This window comes from Haliotis rubra, unplaced genomic scaffold (genome assembly GCF_003918875.1).
Source record: "Haliotis rubra isolate DU_JTF1 unplaced genomic scaffold, ASM391887v1 Scf129, whole genome shotgun sequence".
NCBI classification, from domain to species: Eukaryota; Metazoa; Mollusca; class Gastropoda; order Lepetellida; family Haliotidae; genus Haliotis; species Haliotis rubra.
Genome location: NW_025765214.1, coordinates 341,868 through 364,146, shown reverse-complemented (window position 1 = coordinate 364,146; position 22,279 = coordinate 341,868). Strand labels below are relative to the sequence as shown.

General features: G+C 38.2%; 1 protein-coding gene across 1 annotated transcript in view; it reads left to right on the top strand.

Annotated features, from left to right (window-relative positions):
• The first annotated feature begins 2,759 nt into the window (after positions 1-2,759).
• Positions 2,760-22,279, top strand: part of LOC124266944 (cholecystokinin receptor-like) — a 39,106-nt gene continuing 19,586 nt past the window's right edge. Inside the window, exon 1 of the mRNA XM_046701801.1 lies at positions 2,760-2,887. Coding sequence (XP_046557757.1) covers positions 2,811-2,887 — 77 coding nt within the window. The 5' untranslated portion in view covers positions 2,760-2,810. The remainder of the gene's footprint in view (positions 2,888-22,279) is intronic.

Sequence of the window (22,279 nt, the reverse complement as noted above, 5' to 3'; positions counted from 1 at the left end):
CCATGATATTCCATGATAGTTATTTTATAATCCATATGGGAGATATGGCGTCTTATTTGTCGTATTGAGATATTTAAGAGCAAATATCTAAAGCTTCCTCTTTCATTTGAAGAAGTATAACATGGCTTTTCTAAAAAATGTTCTAATTATTTATACTGAAATTTGAAATTTAGGCGCCATGCAAATTTGGTGCTTTCGCTGGAGAAAAACATATAATTTCCTGTGATTGGTTATTAGCGATCCTCATAAGAAATTACAAAAGTCTGAAAGAAAGCAAAATACACATCAAAAAGGCATCAAACTAATTTGGTATACACATGTACTTTTTGGACTGTTAGGCGTTTGATCAGAATGTAAAATCAATTAGCGAACTGTATTTCTTTTCTAAAATGCCCAATTTAATACTTACAGAATAATTTAAGGCACAAAGCAGATAGAAATCGATGCTGTCGGTGACTGAAATGAACAATTCTCATTCAGGGCCAACTGACGTGTCTGCTCCTCTTACGTTAGGACCCACGTTATCCATGATACCACTGATATAATGTTTCTAGACGCTTTACGTTAAGGTTAAACTAATTTATGGTTGTCGTAGAGCACGAGGGGCGATATGAATGGCGTAGCTTTACTTTTAGTTCAATATACATGCAGGTCAAGATGACAAATCACGTGACATTCCACGGATGCATAGTAATACTGTGGGCACAGGCCTAGGTAGCGATCATTGCCGTGTCGCTGTTTAATTGTTACGCACATAGTGATGTAAAGATGTGAAGTCTCTATTGAGAGTTATCAAGCTCTTTGTGGTCTATTGCTCTCTTTCTATCGTGGTTCTGCCAACGATGATTTTTCACAAATACTTCAATTGTTACGTAGCCCGCATTGTGTAACAAATTATTTGTACAGACAAAATGCATTTTGAAGAGTTTTCATAAAGAAGTACGTTTCAGCTTCCGTGATCATCATCTGTTTCAATCAGACGCGATCATTGTTATTTGAATGTAGCGACTGATAAATCCGTAGTTTTTTTTATAAATTCGTTTCAAAATTCATTGTCGTTTTAAGTATTTTCAGCTTCTTATTTCAATTGAATTTGTTGATTGCTTTAAATGTTTTCACTTTCCAAATATATAACTTTATACTCCTCACAATGTTGATGTGCCTGAGATGTCTCAAACGGCTCTGACGTGGGTTAAAGAAGTTTAATCATTTTCATGTTATCACTTTAGTTAGCCGCGTCAGTTTCGATCAAAGTTCAATACATCGTAAATGAAAGTAGATTGATTTTAGAGGCAACTATTGAAGTTTGCTTCGAAGAGGACGTCTTGTTCAAAAACAAATTTGACGAAGTAGTTGTCAAGATGCACGTTAATGTCGTACTTGCACGATGAATCTTTAAGCCATGAAGCGCCATAATAAATATAAGTCCGATGTTCTATTTCGATAATAGCACTGAATATTACATATTGCGAAAATAAATTTAGGTCTTTTCTTCAAAGTGGAAACTGGTTTGTATCTTGTGGTTATTGCATCAGTTGCCATTGAACATACAAGCTCCCCTTAAACAAAAGCGTCAAATGTAATATATGTAGGCATGGCATATGCAAATTTAGCGTACATGTTATATTTTGTCGCAGTTCTAGCCTCACCCGTTATATTCTAATCGGCAACATAGACCATCACAGGCGTGCCGATGACAACATGAACAATGTTCAATGTCCCTGGATAGTACTATAATGACAACCCAAAGTTTTACGCACTAAAGCAAACTGATCTTTATTTGAGTAGTCATTATTCCGTCCAAATAGACAGTGGACGACTAAAATTATAGTTGACACGTGAAACTGTCGGCTGCAATGAGATAGTCTGCACTGCATCTATATGGACGATATCTGTGGTCCGTTGGTAACGTCCGTCCTTTTTCTCAATCTGAGATTCATATCCTGATGGGCCTACAGATTCCACAGATAAACATTTCTACGTGTTAATACGATCTGGAGCCTCCTTCAGTGCCGGTGTTATGGTTTGTGGCCTAGCTGATACACTGTTGTCGTAATCCGATGACGTGTGTCGTTGCTCATACGGGGTGTTCCTCTGTTGCCAGTCGGGCAAGTTGTATATTTAAGGAGTAAGAGGATCACCAGACCATGTTAATTAGCAAGACAATGGTGGGGTAGGATGGGGGAGGAGATGACCAAGCCAAGAAAGACACAAGTGGATTATCATTTGTATTTTTATGTTCAGCATGCATAAATTGATAAATTATTAATCATACGTAATACATACACAATGTTTAGCATTATGTAACTGTGTAAATATAAGAAATTGTTAAAGTACTAATCACGATCACAATCATGTTCACAATGATGGTTCATACACAATTGACTTTAAAGTCCAACAAGATGAGAAACAGCATTTCCATACTCTAACATGGTCTAGCAACGGTTTTTCCATGTTTTCCTATAGCAATGTCCACAAATGAGCTCATACTGCATTGAATCTGACAGTAGAGTAGTGTAGTTATCCGTTATATAACCGTAATGTGCTATGAGACTATGTTAAGTAACATACGATGACGCTGTTGTATAACTATACAGCTCGAAAGTTATTTCCTTATTGTCTCATCGATATCGTTACTCTATCACAAGTATATGCCTCTATTACAGGACACGGAATCCATCTTATACCGCAACAACGCAACATCCGTGGTGGTCGTGTTATGTGCCGACGTGGGCATCCCCGACACCGGTCGCCTCGTCTACAGCGTGTGGCAACTGTGCCTGCTTTTCATCATCCCCGCAATCGTCCTCATGTTCTGCTACATCCGAGTGATCTGGATACTGTGGATGAGCACGCAGCAGCTGCAAACTATGACGTCACCATATAGGTAAGCAATGATACGTCTTTGAAATATGTTCCTTTTGTTAACACAGAAGTAACCCCTTGGGGATTTCGAGCTACATATGATCCCCAGTGACAGTGACGTAACATAAGAACCGCCATATGGATGTCCTGGTCAATGGGACTCCCCTGGACGGGATGTTGCTCATATTCGCTTAGTTATCTTGGCTTTCCTTGATGTAAAAAAATGCAAAGCAGACCTTTTCGGAATGGTAAGAAATTCCCACTAAAAGCATTGACCAGTGTACGATGTCGACAATAGCACAAACACGTTTTTGAATCACTATCGAATAGCGATGATACCATGTGTTTACGACACGGTGAAAGAGTGGTCACAAAGAAATTCAAAGGCATGTCAACTATTTGCCTGGGCAAACACGAAACACATGGTACAAAAAAGGGAACAAGATACTTGCCTCTGATGCGTCAGAGCTGCTGGAATATTCCTCGACAAAGAGGACAGATGAAGTCATCCCTCTTGTCATTCAGTCATTCTGAACCGTTTCGTGTTGATCTGAATACGAAAACGATAAGGTGCCTCCATTAGTCCTTTTAGGTCTTAGTCATATGGATCAATCAGTAGAATGGCACTGGCTATTTTACCATTACGGGCCAATCATCAATATCCCTAAAGCCTAAGAGAAAGGTCCTGGCCAATGTCCATTGTTTTGACATTGCTCATCTACGCAGGCATTCTTATTCATATTTAACTGGTGTTTATTGGGATGCCTATTGAAAGTACCCTTTCAACGAAGTATGGTCTTGTTCTTAACTTGTGCAGTCCTTTTGATTCCTGGAGGAGAGACTAAAATGTTCCATATGAGTGGTATCAGTTGGTCTTAGTCCTTTTAAATGTTTGTTATTAACGCCGCATTCAGCAGTACTCCAGCGATATACTAGTCTGGACCAGAAAATCCAGTAATCAACATTGTGAACATCGAGCTACGCAACTGGGATACGATGACATGTGTGAACCAAGTCAGAAAGCCCCACCACCCGATCCCGTTAGTCGCCTCTTACGACAAGCAAGGGTTGTTTAAGACCAATTCTAACCCGGATCTTCACAGGTTAAGTCCCTTGAAACATGCCAGCATCAACGTTACACTGGACCCAACATTGGCAGTTCGTACTTTTATTCTGTCCTACCATCCTTATGTAATTATTGTACAAAATATCCAATATCCAGTATTTTTGTTTCGGGGCGTACCTAATGGGCCACTCTTCTTAAGGCTATTACATGGTATATCTATGGTTACATTTGTTTTGTTCACGAACATCAATGATATTTGGATTATGTTCATTTTCATAAAGAGACTTTAAAAATATCTTGTTATTGGACAAGTTCAGTAAACTTGTAAATCAAACCATTTTGTTCATTATAAGCAGCTCATGGATATCACCTAAAAAGTTGCATAGTCAATTGCTAGTAAAGAATAACATTTCCTTGCACAAGAAATGCAATTTCCAGTACCCACAAACCAATCAGACGATTGTCAGTTTCAAAGTGACAAAGTCGGAAATATGCACTTCAACCTGGTAACAATAGTATTGTTAATATATATGTAAAACTGAAACATCGATTTTGTGGGTCAGTCTCGAAATAAGCCCTAAACTTACCACTTCGAAATTATTTTAATGGAACTTCTGCGTCTCATCGGCACTAGTCCAGCCATTTAACGACATAACTACACGAATGAAATTCACAAGCATAAGGAGCACACGGTGTAACATTTCATATCTTTCATGATGTAAAAATAGACATTGACCCATCAGCCCATGTAATTGATTGCCTTGTCTAAAGGACCAATATCAAGCTTTACTGGTAACACCTTAAGCCGGACCTGATCACTATTGATTTCTTAGTTAATAGATTCATATGGAGTGCGGTTTAATAACAGGCGAACCCTCATAGAATACAAGCAGCAAGTGAGAACAACAGAAATCATAGGTTAAGGTATATCATGATCAAAGGCAGAGGTATGATCTCAAACGTTGGCGTGAAGCCCCAAGTTGCAAAGATCAGGTCGACATCAATGACGTAGTTAACCTTTGGTCTTGCAATCTCTGTGAGCGTTAATTTGCTTGTAGGATGATTTTGTGAATAATGAGAGGGTTGGGTGTGACATAAAATGGACAAACTGTCTTTGTATGAATTTCAGCTTGTGATAAACCCAGACCTGAGCTGTCGCTGTTTATCAGCTGAGACGCCATATTGACATTAGGACGCCAATTATTCTCAAACCTCTCCCAGTCACCGATTGAGGGATTACGACGCGGAGTCCTAGCGGATTCTATGTTTTGAGCTTTTCTTAATCATTGCTAAAACGAATAAGGATAAGAAAATCATGAATCTTTGAAGTTGTCGGTTTTTCTTTTAACATGTTGAGTTCTTTTTCATGATAACATGCTTCCCCATACACTCTTCGAATTAATAGTCGTCCAATTTAGGTTGAAACAAAACTAATAATAGTAATATTGTTATTATCTCCATGAAGTCTGGCTGCATGAAAGTCTTACCCCAAATGGATGAGAAATATTAATTCAAGTCTCTCTCCATCACATTTAGGGCAGACTGGTTCATGTTGTGTGAAGTTCGTAAAGGCTGTAAAGGATGGTGGGGCCGTGACAGGCCGAGAACAAATGACACAAGCCGGTTTCCGAGTTAGATTAAATTATATTTGATTGATGTCTGGTCGATGTTGGCGCTCTATAGTTTGTGCGAGGTTTAGATGATTTCGTAAACTTTCCGGATGAAATAATCGACAGATATAATCATTATTTCCGTACAGCGAAACTCTGTTGATTATGTTTCAGCCCATAATTCGGTCTTGAAATATTTCAATAACAAACTTTAGTTCATTAATACATTAACAAGAATGTTTTTCAAATTGCTTAATGCGTCAAAGAGTGTTTGACGTTTACATTTTGCTGAATTTCGGTGATTCACTTTATTGATTTCTGCACTCTTCAATTTAAGTTTATTAGTTATTTCAATTTGTATTGAAATAATACGTGACCAAGTATTTTACTAATAATGATTTAGTTGGAAAAAGTGATTTACGATGCAAGTATCTGTTTTGTGTTCGCATCAGTTCCACATTTGTTATTCTAATGTACTTGATTAACCTCGCAAATATGGGTTAAAACTCTGAGAGAGATCTTTGGGGAGATGTGATGAGAATCGTCTCGATATTTTATAATCGTCTCCTCATATCTCTGGAACTGTAGTCCGTTCGTTAACTTTCATTTTAACATGTTTCAGAATGTCATATTGATGTCGTAATAGAGCCTAGTAGGCATATTTACTGACCACAGTCGGTATTGTCCCAAATGTACAGAAGCTATTTCATCAGCAGTAATCGTGTCTGGACAAGCAAACGAAAATACAGGTACTACTGGGAATGATTCATTTAATGCAATACTTGTCATCTGAACTCGTTTTTCGTGGAGTGAAGCAGTTGTATCAGAAATGATGACAGGAAATGCACATTAACTCTTCGGGAATACCTTTTTAAAAGTCATACATTCATTATCGTTACGAACATTCATATAGGATGAAGCATTTATAAAACATATAGTATAATTAATCTTACCTCATTCTTTGATTTCCACTGACAACGTGCCTGTGGCATTTCAAAGCAGTATATTCTCGCGTGTGTGATAAACTAAACGTGTAATAAGAACAAGTTCAGTGTTGGTGATTGGTGTCATACGAATAGTATACGATGGTGCAAAGAAAAGAAAGAAATTCATTAAACCTAAGTACACAAATTAACGTCATTGTCCTTTAACTTAGTGATAGCAGTGTATGGATTAAGGTCCGACCGCCCGAGACGGGTTAGCTAACCAGCCCCATGGACGGGTGACAAAAATATTCAGATAACATGTCCACTGGCACTGTCTATTTACTTTTTAAGAAGGACTGGTTAAATTTCTTCCGGGCTGGTAAGTTTTTTAAATTACCAGCCCAGATGTCTGGCTGGGTTTTTGGCTTATTTCATACACTGGTAGTAGGGAATATATCAGTATCCTTGGTAGGGCTGGGTATTGCAGAGAATTTTCATATTGCAATATATTGCGATGCGAAAGCATATATTGCGATATGTATTGCAATATATTGTAAGAAGTTCTTTTTTAACAAAAAACTACTTATAATCGAGTTAATGCTTGATTTATAAAGCAAAAACACAACAAAATCACCATGCTTGATTAAGCTTTACTAAAAACTTTTAATCATGACAAAATAAAAATGTAAATAATATTTGGCACAAATAAAAAAAGGAAAGTAACATTTTATAATACGGAAATATCCGAAGATTTCCGAGTGTTACGAAGTCTTTTCGAATGCATGTCAAAATACCGGTTTTCAATCAGCGTATCGCAATACGTATAGTTTTCATGTCTGAACCGGTATATACCGGTAAACCGGTTATATTGCGCAGCCCTAATCCTTGGTTACTTGGATGAATTAATTTTGCACAATGCAAACACAGATGTTTCAAGTCTGTTCATTCTCCAAATGTCACAGACCCCTTCTCATTTTACTGACTTGTCACAGGAAAACAATTTCTCAAAGGTTTGACTTTTTTCTGGATATACCTTTCTGTTATCATGTAATGTGCAAAACCAGTGACTTCACTTTCATTCAATTCATTCTGTGATTGGCCTAGAACTTGTCTGTCAACTCTCGTAGTTACAATGCTCTTTCATACTAGACTCCAAAGTTCCACTCCAATCCGCAATAAATTGATCCAGAGAGACAGAACCTATCCATAAGACTGCATGAGAGGGGAAATGACTTCCACTTTCCAATATTCAAATACCCTTTTATATCTAGCAATATTCAAACATCTTCAACCTTTCAGATATAACGCTCTTAGTTGAAAATTCTGATAGATGCTTAAGGAAAATAGTTTATAATTTTTATCTCCATCTTCAGTTCTCCAGCTGGGTTCCTTGAAATCCGGAATTCCCACAAGAAAGACCATAATGCATACGTCAGTCTTGTATAATTTCAAAATATGTTTTAGCACTTTTCAGACTTCTTCCCAAAGGCTTGCTAATGTGAAATATATTTTAATGACATTTGTGTCTCCATTTTTTTAAATTAGTACTTATAATTTGCTGACGAATGCTAACTTTGATCTGTTTTTGCCTACGGTGTCTGCATCTGACCTAACCATGTTTCATTCTTTATGGGCAAACACGGTTTCATTACGAATGGTATAAAGGATATATACTATTCAAAGAAAGAGACGCATTGCGAAAATGTTGTATTTTCAAACATGAATAACTCGTCCACAAATAGACGTTAGTACACAAATTTTTACATCAGTTTAGAAGAAGTAAATGTCTATACAACCAAGTGGAACATTATAGATAACGGAGACGTTGAGCGCGACAGGGACGACGTAGCACGGTCCCGACGTTGGATCTCCTGGCTCTCAGTCCATTCTCTCTCAGCCTGTTCCGTACAGTTTGACCGGATATCCTCCGAAGTCCAGGCACCCTGGCTGCTGTGCTTTCACCCGTGGCAATACGATCACGCAAATGTAGTACCCGGATGCACCGATCTTGGGCTACAAAAGTTATATTGGGCTACACAGGCATGTCCTAATAAAATAGTCTTGAAGCACTTGTTGTAAACAGACTGAAAGAAATCAATCTACAGACCTGGATATCAAACACGGAAAAAATTCAATATTTATGATATTTTTAATAACTCTGAATTGAAATATGAAACCTATCTGAAATTATTACATTATAATAATCGGCGGGCGTTACTTAATTTCAGATCTTCAAACCATTATCTACCATTTGATATAGGACGATGGATTAAAACTCCCCAAATTGAAAGAGTATGTTCTCTCTGTAATGCAAACGATATTGGAGATGAATTTCACTTTTTGTATATTTGCCCTTCTTTGGCCCAAGAAAGAAAAACATATATTAACAGCCATTTCTGTAGAAACCCGATATGCACAAAATGAACCAACTTTTTCACTCTAACAAACTAGGAACAATATGGAAATTAGCAACAAACAAAAAAATAATAATTATGTCTCATTTTTAGCAACGCCCCCACAAAAGATAACCAATAACGTGTGTAACATTGTTTATTTAACTGGTTAAATGTATGTACAGACAGTTTATTCTTGCAACCAAGCGACATGTATATATAACCACTTTATGTTTCATACTTGTATTTAAGTTGTACATTATGATGTAAACTTGAACCTCTAATGCCGCAGAACGCGGCGGGAGTGTAAATAGAGTTCAGTTCAGTTCAGTGTTGGCTCGAGGTCTGCCTTACGGGGACGGTCATTTGTTATACCTGTTAGGTTGTAACGAGCTACAAGCCGTGATATCGTGCTCAGACTAACATTCAGACGCCTGAAGATTGGGAATCTCCAGCGTGCATTGTTTCAATGGCGATGTTCCGTGTCGCAGCGTCAATGCGTGGCGTAGTGACTTGACCTTGAAACTCCTTTAATACGAATGCCGCTTTCCGAAAGTAATCTGGATTTTTATAGCCAGACGGTGCATACTCTTAGCTGCACAATTTCAACTGGAAGGTGATTTCTGTTGCGTTGTGGTGATAGTTTGTTTAATCCGTGTAAGAGATCTCATCAAAATCAACATTATCAGGTAAAGTCGATTTGTTACTAGTGGAATTGTGTAAAATCATGTTATCAACGCTTTTGTTACATATTTTGACGATTGTTTGAACACAATAGGAAATTAATAGATTTTTAAAAATACAAAACGCCTATGCGTTTCTTTTTTCTTTTTTTTTGATGGTATATTTCAGTTGATGTATGCCGACTTGAAAATATACTATTCACACTTTGCTAAGGATCAAATCATTGATTCAACAGAAAACTATGATGTAGGGTCTAATGTGGTTTAAATATCTAAGCTTATTGTAAGCATGGATCCTTAGGTTTCAGTATGTCACTGCATCTTGTGGATCCCATACCTGCTATTCACAGGTGTTGTGTACTTGTCAATGACCCGTGCCATGATTCGCAAAATGGTTGATTGGTGCCATGAAAACCATTTTTATGGTTACTCATGTATCAAGTGCATAAGGGTAGAATAAAGTGGCTGTTTGCCTAAAGAAGGGTTACCATATTAATATTTATCCAGTTTTAACTGGATACAATTCTAAATTATGTATCTATATTAAAGTAAAGTTGGGATCCTTAGCAAAGTGTGAGTAGTATATATAGCTTACATGTGTCTTTGTGTGACTAGGTAAAGGTAAAAAGCATATAAGCAGCATCAATAACCCATTTTGCTGTCACAGAATGTAATGGAGTTTATGTACTGATTTCAACTAACTGGACTTGTTTACAGGTCGTTGTAATTAGAGTTGAAACGTACCTTGTTGTCAATGTTTGATCTCTGTAACATCAAGTAACTATTGGCGTCTTCAAGTTTCTGTTTGTCTTCATATCGAATTCAGAACTATCCCCAAACATATATAAAGTGTGATTGTGATAGACTCGCCTGGGAAATGCAAATGTGTTCCAACAGAAGATCAATGGCACATATAGAATATTACATTGTCTTGTCAATAGTTTATGCATCTAAGCATGCAACAACCAGACATGAGACCATGTCGGGAAGCCTCAAGATTTCCTTCCTTGATTACAACTGAGTCGATTATTCTGATGCTTCGCTGTAAGAAATGACATGAATACATTTCTTGTAAGTGAAGGCGTTGCAACTGTATTCATCAGAAACTTGAGTCAGTAGACAAACAATATAGGTTTCAACGACCTGAATCTTACCTTTAGTAAGTGCCAATTACACCGGCTCATGTGACTTTTAAGCGATATAGGGGATGTCATACGCTTCGATGGAAAGTATAAATACGCATTCTATAGTACTTTACATGGAATATAATGTTAAAGTAGACGCGGACATGCGTTATCGTAAGTCACAGATTCCAAGATGCCTTGCGTGTGTCGTCTGTGATTTCCTGTGTCTCAGCTCTGTCGTATTCAAACAATACTTTGTCAGCTTCACTGTGGATTCTTCCCTTTAAGATACTACAATACGCATTATTGCATGCACCAAACATCGGAGGTGGTCTTGCTGATAATACGAAATCACTCTGCTTCATACAGTAATTTAGCTAGAGCTTCGAAATACAATGGCCATGTTATTCTCAAAGAACCTATTGGGTCTATATGCTTTGCCTTTAAGCCCATAACATGCGTGCAAAGGCAAGTCAACTGTTCCCCTGAAAGAATCAGGATAATACATATATGTTGTACAAATCCAGATAGAGAACTTTTCTGTCAATTTGGAAATGCCATCTCATGTCTAAGCACAAAAGATTTTGAAAGCATAGATAAGACTTTGAGTGCTGTAACCCTGATCTACCAACCTTAACTGGAGTGTTGCATGATGCTCTTTGAAATATTAGTAAAAGAGTATTCTCAGTACCATCACAAAACATGTGAATGAAGACACACAAGGCGCGAGCTGCTGGAATATTGGGACACATAATGAGAAGGTTGATTATTCGAAAGTCATCCCTCTTGAAGAGTTTTGTAACTGAATATTTATGCATATCTGTATATATGGGTCAGTTTCACTCGTCTCTTTTGTTTCCAGTAAACATGAAAGAGGGTAAGCAGAAAGGAGGGAATATCATTGAGGTTGGGGAACAATTGGCGCCATTGTCATGCCTAGTTATTGTCAGAATGTTATTCACAAATTTCTCGTCTATGTTATTTGAGTGAACTTAAAAAAAATTCTTCTCATTTTGTATTGTCCGGAACCTTTGCATATCTCTCGTCACAATAAAACAGATGTCCAAAAGACCAAGGCATGGGGTTTTCCTTACGATTGTTGTGTGATCTCTTGAAGCTGACAAATGTTATGTTGTAATAAAATAGAACTTATGCATATTCTTGGAGAAAAAACGCCATGGAAACCCTTTGGCGGTTTAGAAGGCACGAAGTATTAATTCCACTTGTCTCAAATACCTTCCGTGACTATAACGACAGTACGTCAAAGAGTACTGAATCTGGTTAATCTTTGGGAAAGACAGTTGGTGGTACATCGGCTGCACTAGGCAATATATCCCTCTTTGTATGGGGTTTTATGGTATTTTTAGGAATCCAGTATAAGAGAGTGATGGGTATGTCAATGTTGTCCTTAAACATCAAGCGCTTTATGCTTTAATTGCTTAAATTTATGTACACAACAACATCCCTGGTCCAACGATGTCCAAAGAGTGATACAATACGTGGTGATAAAAATTCACTAGTAAATGCGCATAGTTCGTTAACGATGAATGTACTTACACAACTGCTCTAACCAGGTTAGGAAGGTCTAAGAAATGTCTACAGCGCTGCGTCTCCTTCACAAAGGAGAACATTACAAAGACCATACAGTACAGTTTATGTCCCAAGATGCAATGAACAGATTTTCAAAAGAACGAAGAAGTAGCCATGTACGTTCGAGTTTGTTCGATACATCACTGTATTACCCAGGAGAGAATGGAGATCAAGACTATTAGTTTAACTGTAAACTCCCAGTGGGTATTTCGGCTTTTACATTACCAGGAATTACGGCTGCTGAATTACTCAATGGCCCTTCCGAATGGATTTCGAGGCTATTGTTACGTCACACCGTCTTTTTACCCATTGTGAATGATTATTTCCTCTCGCAAAGACTCGGACTTTACGACGTTCTTATCTGGGCAGAGATAATTCCAAGTAGCTCGTAAGTTTGTGGGCCTGTGTCGATAATGAATGTGTGACATTCACAGATAACTTCCTCATGCAGATAGTCCATGTGTGATACTGACCGTTAACTGCCTCATGATGATTTTGCATGTGTGATACTGACAGCTGACTGCCTCATGCTGATATTGCATTCATGATACTGAGAGCTAGCTGCTTTACTGTGATATTGCATGTGTGATACTGACAGCTAACTGCCTCATGATGATTTTGCATGTGTGATACTGACAGCTGACTGCCTCATGTTGATATTGCATTCATGATACTGACAGCTAGCTGCTTTACGGTGATATTGCATGTGTGATACTGACAGCTAAATGCTTCGTGCTGATATTGCATTTGTGACACTGATAGTTAACTGCATCACGCTGATATTGCATGTCTGATACTGACAGCTAACTGCCTCATGCTGATATGACATGTGTGATACTGATAGGTTACTGCATCATGCTGATATTGTATGTGTGACACTGATAGTTAACTGCATCATGCTGATATTGCATGTGTCATACTGACAGCTAACTGCCTCATGCTGATATAACATGTGTGACACTGATAGTTAACTGCATCATGCTGATATTGCATCTGTGGTACTGATAGTTTACTGCCTCATGCTGATATTGCAATGTGTGATACTGACAGTTACCTGTGTCATGCTGATATTGCATGTGTGACACTGATAGTTAACTGCATCATGCTGTTATTGCATGTGTGATACTGATAGCTTTCTGCCTCATGCTGATATTGCAATGTGTGATAATGACAGTTACCTGTGTCATGCTGATATTGCATGTGTGATACTGACAGTTAACTGCATCATGCTGATATTGCATGTGTGATACTGACAGTTAACTGCATCATGCTGATATTGCATGTACATGTGATACTGACAGTTATACTGCATCATGCTGCCTCGTGCTGATATTGCATGTGTGATACTGACAGTTAACTGCATCATGCTGATATTGCATGTGTGATACTGACAGCTAACTGCATCATGCTGATATGACATGTGTGATACTGACAGTTAACTGCATCATGCTGATATTGCATGTGTGATACTGACAGTTACCTGTCTCATGCTGATATTGCATGTGTGATACTGACAGTTAACTGCCTCATGCTGATATGACATGTGTGATACTGACAGTTACCTGTCTCATGCTGATATTGCATGTGTGATACTGACAGTTACCTGTCTCATGCTGATATTGCATGTGTGATACTGACAGTTTACTGCATCATGCTGATATTGCATGCATGATACTGACAATTAACTGCATCATGCTGATATTGCATGTGTAATACTGACAGTTACCTGTCTCATGCTGATATGACATGTGTGATACTGACAGTTACCTCATGCTGATATTGCATGTGTGATACTGACAGTTAACTGCCTCATGCTGATATTGCATGTGTGATACTGACAGTTACCTGTCTCATGCTGATATTGCATGTGTGATACTGACAGTTACCTGTCTCATGCTGATATTGCATGTGTGATACTGACAGTTACCTGTCTCATGCTGATATTGCATGTGTGATACTGACAGTTACCTGTCTCATGCTGATATTGCATGTGTGATACTGACAGTTACCTGTCACATGCTGATATTGCATGTGTGATACTGACAGTTACCTGCCTCATGCTGATATGACATGTGTGATACTGTGAGTTAACTGCCACATGCTGATATTGCATGTGTGATACTGACAGTTAACTGCCACATGCTGATATTGCATGTGTGATACTGACAGTTAACTGCCACATGCTGATATGACATGTGTGATACTGGCAGCCACCTATCTTTGACACCGTCGGTTATGTGCTACATCTCAGTATTGCGTTAGTAAATTGTCAGCTTTTCAGTGACATCGATGGCTAAATTATTCATCATTTAAATATTGACAGTGGCGTTGGCCTAACTAATACAGGTTAAGCAACGGTGTCATGACGTCCGATGTTATCGGGTGTCTGACCAATGCTACAATATGGCACTTGTAACATGTACTCATCTGTCAATTCAACTCATATGTCATATTTCCGTTTCTGTATGTGAACCTTCCGTTCTTTTATTCATATGGCTGTTATAAATGGCCAAATAATTATAAATGTGATTTGTGTCTTTGGGAAATATTGGGGAGAACAGTGACGTATTCGCCTGCAGTCTCAGTGGAGGTAATGTCGAAGGTCGTATGTATAATGACAACTCGCGCCTGGCAACGTGAGGTAGTGAGACAGTGTGAAGTCATTACATGAAGAACACTGTGTCGTTCTAGCAGTGTTGAATATGTAAGAGGCAGCTGTGTCTCATGTTTGACTAACGTAGTACCAAGATGGATTAGGTGCGTCTTCCTAAACTTGTGTTTCAATAAAATTAATTAATTATTCCTCTCTCAAACCACGTGCTCCTTCCCTACATACATCTCAAGGTGGATTATTGCTGAGTTTATTTGAATCGCGTGGAATAAGAAATAACCTCTATCAGGCAAGTTTGATACACCTGTCTGTGGACAAACTACACTAAACACTGAAAATGGATTCTTTATGTATCATACATATCGTCCAGAATAAATAAGCCATCGCCGATGTTCCTGAACACAATTGCAAGTATTTAGAAAGAAACACGTCGATTTTTCTTTCCCGTCCTTAGTGCCTTTAGTATTCATATATCGTTATAAAATAATTAATGTCCACATAACTTGAATAAAAGGAAAATAGATTTGAATTCGGCAGTAAACGTCGACCTTGTTTAATATATGATCCCTACATTTCCGAGTTGTCATGGTCATGATATGATTATCGATTCCGAAGAAGGGCAAAACGGTGTTAAAATGATAGCATGGGATGCGTGATAAGAATATATTCGTTTCTAGGAAATACCGCAGATATTAAGGCATAATTCACAGGTGTAGCCGAGGATATCGTCCTTGGATAGTTGCAGCACCTGTATTCCGACTGTCACCTGTTTTCTCCAGTACCGTGTCAATGAACACCATAGCCTTTCCGATTAATTGACACCTGTGTAGTCTGACGTCCAGCCCAAACGGAGACGAATAGTTCGGAGGAAGGGTTGTATGTATAGAGAATCTCACCCAAGTTTCTACTGATATCAAATATATCAACACGAGTTGATAAAGTTACAAATATCCGAGGCTTGCCGAGGATATTTTTACTTTTATCAACGAGTGTTGATATAATTAAAATCAGTCGACACGAGGGTGATTTTCTATTTATCATCAAAAATCACTCTTCATTAGTTTTCAATGAAAAATGTACATCTCTGAACACTGTACTACCATTAGACTTGCAGTGCAGCAATGTCATAGCATTGTGACGTCATCAATTTCATGACGTCATACCATTGTCAGGGCATTGTACAAAATCTACTATCAAAACGGTATCTCCTAGGAGATATCGTATGATCTCACACAAGCAATATCTCCTGTGGAACACAGTTTTTGATGATAATTGTAACTATCCATTTTGTTAAACAACATGAGGTTTCTGTTGTTTCTTGTTAGTTTTACAAAATTCCAGCTCTAATGACATGTACGTAACAATTGATAATCGAGTCAAGACCAGACAATCCAGTGCTTGATACCATGACGCACGATGACATTCAAACAACCATATCAGAGTGCCTGATGTTGAAGCAGAAATAGTTTTATAAATAAGATTCCATATAGACGAATGTACTGTTTAGAGGTGAGGTGGGGTGAAATTGGGTTTAACGTCGTGCTTGAGAATATTTCGCTCATATGCGTGTGTATGTGTAGGTGCGGCTGCTTGTACTAGCCCAGACTTAAGCTGGTTTTATAGTGCTAGCCCACTGAGATACCATGCCGTAGTGAAGCATGAATACCCCACTCAGACACATTATACTGACTCAGGGGTCCCGCAGATGTACCAATGGAATACGGTGGTCCAGGTCGTCGACATGTCAATTCAGTCTGATTGTTGTCCTGATGTAGATAACGACTCCAATACGTTGCTATTGTCAATATCTGGCAACTTCCTTTTACGTCATTTTCAACAAACCGTGGAAGAGTAATTTACGGTTGAACAAAAGGTTTTTAATCAAATATAACAAACCATTGTGTGCTGTTCACATTTACAAAAAACACATACATGAAAATCATGCTCCCCAAATTACATGAAATATTTGTGCGCCTTGCATGAATTAACGCGTGCACAATATGTTACACAACCTATTAGGACGAGGAGATTTCTTCTAGAAGATTCATGTAAAGATTGCTTTAAATTTGCGATAAAATGTACTTTTGTTGAACTTAATGATATATATATGTATTTGCTTGTTTGTTTGTTTGTTTGATACACTTACACGCTTGTATTCAGATTGGGAAGATACTCCAAGATTTCTTTAACGTGTCACTATATGTATCTTTAAGCTGAACTTTCCTTTTCCATTGGGTATCAGGTTTCATCCTCATTCTCAGTCAGGTGAAAATGTTTGTGGCATTGATAGATACATGCAGCCAACGATCATTGAAGCTTTGTGAAAGCGATGATTTACGGAGACCGACCTCAAGGAGAAGAGAGGACTCTGAAAAAGTGCTTAAACGCGTTGACACAGACGTGCCACTTATGATGTTACTACAGCTTAAACCTTGTCGTCTTGAGTACAGTCTGGACCAATTCCATCACATTCGTATCAAAACAAGGTTGGGAGTTTGTTTTGCCTTTCGGACAGTTGTAAATTCACTTGACTATGTCTGGAGATAGGTCTAGTGATAAACTAATCCGACTTCCGTGACTTGGTAAATAGTTATCAGATAAGTGACTGACCACACGTGTATTTAGATTTGCATCTGCATACGATGCGCCTGGAGGACCGTGGATGTTGATCCTAAAACGGCACAAAGGAAAGAGCAAACCTGCACACGACGATGCTTTTTGCTCTTGCTTGCTTTTATCTAATTACTCAAAACAAACAAAGGGCATAAACGTAATGGCTGTCATGTCCCTGAGCGATATGCCAACACAATAATTAGATAATGCTTGTAAGTTTCGGGAAGTGGTGAAAGTTCTTTAAATCTTTACTGACGAGAATTCGGATGTTTTTCATCGTTTTGAAGAAAATAAGGTAAAACTATCAGTTGAAAAAGTTTCACCCGAAGAGAAAACGGAAGAATGTATGATCACATAGCCAAAGATTATAAAATTATTTGTTTTGAATTTACTGTATATAATACTGGGGAAAATGCCTCTGCTTAATATGAAGTGGTGTAAATGTTATACCATTAAAATAATATGTACTATTATTCCTTCATGCGCATGAACAATGTTTGTCAATCATCTATTGACAACTTAAAGGAAGTGTGGTGTAACCACTTAAACAGCCTGAAAATATGGAGTATGACCACCATTAGTGTTTATACAAGCGAGGCAACGGTATTGAACTCGCCAGATGGTTGAAAACAAACTTGGGGATGTTGTTCCAAATGCCTACCAAAGATTGCCCCAACTGACCAAAGATACCGGCTATCCTATATACTGCCGTATGCAGTCTATTTCATCCAGGATATGTTCTATTAGAACTGTACTGATAAACCTTGTTTCACATGTGAACAGTACACGTCTTTGTCACATTTAATTAACTGCTTAGGTGGTGGTAGCACAGTGGCCAATATATAACCCATTCTATTTGATGTTGAGGGCATCATAGGAGCGAAAACCCTATGAATGGACCACTGAAAATACATGATGACACCAGGTGTTTGCAAAATGGGCAAGCATATCCAGCACAACCGTAGCACCACCCGTTAACACAGTTTACAAAACAAGAATTAATTCTTCGCGCAGAAGGCCCAGGTTAAATTCCCCCATATGGAGAAATTCAATCTAAGCATTTTTAGGCAAATCGTTGCAACAATCTTAGATTTTGCGTTTCGTAGAGTTCAAAATTACCATTTAATGGCGTCCCATATCATTATCAGGTTTTATGTGTTATTATCAAGTTTTGAACAGAAATGGCGTGTTATACCCTAGAGCGAAATGTTTTACTGACGTATTCAATTGTTATTTGAAAGAAAACAACTTCCAACACGCATTCGTGTATTATCGTATTATTTTAATGTGAAGTGTCATGTCCTATAGCAAGCACAGCTGGCCAGTCATTAATCTAAATTAAATTCATGGACAAGAAAACGGAATGAATAAGGCATTTTATGCGTTGGCGTCGCACAACTCTATGAATACCTGCATATTATCCTGTATTGACGTCGTTCCTGGACTCATGTTCTGATTTAGCAGCCATATTGTACTCAACTATTCCAGCATCATTATCAATGTTGGTTTGAATGCGAGGTTTATGGTTACCAAACGATGGTATCAGCAGACAATTAACTTGTACTGAGACATTATTAGTGATGCGAAGGTCATGATCGCACGAAATTAATGGGGCACATATTGCAACAGAAAATGCATTATATTTTTCTCCAGTATTGGAATTATGTGACATTCCCGCTGTCCGGAAAGACGTATATTTCCAACAGACTTGAAATCCATGTTGTTCTTTTACTTACTGACTCTGACTAACCCATTTTTGTACCAAAATATGCGCCAGAACCTGTCCATACTTATCTAGATATATGCTAAGAGCAGAGTCAATCAGTTTGATTACGAATATCATTTGAGCATGTATTTATGAATTACCAACCAATAGTGATGGAACAAGGTTTTTAGTAGCGCTTACTGTATCCAGCCAGGACTATGGCACCCGTCACAAACATGTACAAAGGCAAGTCACCTGTTCACTTGAAAAGATCGGGAATATATGATACGTTGGAAATATTGTTTCGGACATTATTTTTGTCACTGATGCATCAAATGTGTAGATATAGACGGGCGCTTTCACTGTAAGAATGATCTAATTGCGACTCGGCCCCTCAGGAATCCAGGGGAGACCGTTTGCAATTGATGTAAGAGTTGATTAATGAGAATCGGATAGTCAGCTTCGGGTTCTTGGCTGACAACAACCAGATTTCTTGAGTCGTTGGTAACGCTTTCATCCATTGTTTTTCAGTCTTCAGTCCCTTTTCACCACCAGATAGAATCTAGAGTTTTAGATGAAATACAGCTAGACTATTGCAAACTGAGGAGTGGAAAAGCATTTTCTCACAAGATAAAGGGTTCAATTTGTCATAATATTTGCCTTATCACATTATGATATGAGCTTCTTGTGCCCGACATGTATTACATGTAAAATGATGTCAGATCCATTCCTTGATTTGAAACATATGTTTCCCTCTTATTTCAATAGACAATTTACTTGCTTTGCATGTGTTTGTATCCGATGCCCCTGTGACGCAGGATATCCTCACCTTTTAGAACACCTGGTGTTATCACTTTTGGATAGTGTTTCATTAACACATGACCAAGATAAAGTATTTACACTGCGATCACATTCTGCAGATCTTGACTCCCATTCTTGGGATTCATCTAAGTCATTGTGACTTGTTTTAACATGTATGTGCAAATTATCCAAACGTGTTTGGATTCTCAAGGAAACCTTACATTATCGTAAATATCCCTCACCCATTCGATATATGTTTGCTGTTTGGTTTGATGTTTAACGCCAAACTCAGCAGTATTCCATCTATATGGTGACGGTCTGTAAATAATCGAGTCTGGACCAGGCAATCCAGTGATCTCGTCAGATATATGGTGTCAATGACCTTTGTAATAGAAGTAGCATCAAAATCGTATAACACTACAATGAATCACATGTCCTTTATCATGGGATTCAAGCATGGTCGTCCATTAAGTGACCTTGACAACTGGTATCAATGCGTGCCCTATCAGCTGCTTCTCAAGCATCCGGCATCCGCATCTACGGCGTCCATTTCCACAATCCTTGACCTCCTTCCTCTCCTCTATATGTTGAAGACATGATCTCCATGACATGAGATAAGGAAAGGAATAGGTTTTATTATACCCTGGAGGGTTGTCTGACAACGTGTTAAAACTGATGAAAGGACCCGATAATGTAGGTGACAGTCCAATACATATTCAGGTGACATGCTGAAATCTGAGAGTCAAACATTAGGAAGATGTCATAGTCGGTTCGATTTGATTGTGGCAGAAGAAATTATTAGGTTCAGATGAATTCAGTTTGGGTGTTAGACAGGACGTGAGATGGTGTATTTGGGTATATTAGATATGATGTGGGTTATTTTGGTTGTTTTTTAACGCCGCACTCAACAATATTCCAGCTATATGGCGTCGGTCTGTAAATAATGGATTCTGGACCAGACAATCACGTGATCAACAGCATAAACATCAATCTTCTAAATACGGATACATTCGGGATACCATGGAATGTGTCAACCAAAGTCAGCGAGCCTGACCACCTGATACTGTTAGTCACCAGTTAAGGCAAGCATGGGTTGCTGAAGATCAATTCTATACCGGATCTCTAAAGGTAGATAAGATATATTTGGCATGGGATCCAGATTTGTGTGATCTCATAGGACCTTGAGATGTGGTGGTTATACAGTACGGTATGAAAAGGGACATATTGAGAAAAAGTTAGCTACGCCATTCTTTAACGCTTGGGAACACCTGAAACCTGACTAATCCACCCACTTCAGGGCAGGCATAAAAAGACAGAACAATTTGTCGTGAAACTCTGCTTTAGTAGAGTAGGCGGTGTAGTTGATCATCTGCTCCTTCCATAACACGTTCCTGTGCAAGTGCCAGATAACGACGTTTTGTTTACCCAGTCACATTCAGACCTCAATTTCTGAAAAAGATCAATTGAAAGAAAGTACTTACACTTTAACTGGCATCACCCGCCAAAACCGTGTTATCGAAAACAATTATGTCAACGGACGAGCTCATGGAATCGCAAATAATATTTTTGGTGATATCTGCTTGTCAGAGTAAACTCCAAGTAGAGGTAGTTTATTGACCATTTATGATCTAAATAATCTGATTTGGGTTAATTTGAATGTTGTATCACAGGAAATTACTCTATCGTGAGATGGCGCATTGGACATTACGATCTTATCTGTTATTACGAACCAATCACTCACGAAACGGCTAGATCCAATCATTATTATTTATAAATCATGTTATCTTATACGTATATTAAGGATATATTTGCATACTTGATTTAACTAAGTTTCTCATCACTTTAATAGCATACGGTGTCACTTTGATATTAACAAGACGTGACAAGAAAAGTAAGCCTTGTGAAGTTAATTACTATAGTTTTCACGAAGTCACAATAAATTGTTCAATCAGGTTGTATGCAATCAATAGGGTGATGTCTCATGAACAGTCATCAGAAACGCTCGCAGGCCAATTTCACGAATTCTGAACATATAGCACTACGTGCACTTCATTGATTAACGCTCTTGTACTAACATCAAGTGGCCAAACCATCCTTAAGTGTGATGACCAGGGGAAAGTTCCAATATTAGTACTTGCCATATATTACACAAAGTCAATCTGTCCCTGTATACACTCACCAGAAACTATCAACCATCTCATAAAGTGGATACGCTGTTCAAGTATATAGCTTTATTGTGCCAAGATCCATAATCAATCCCAGTCCGTTTTGAAGAACCCTCCATGCGGCGGA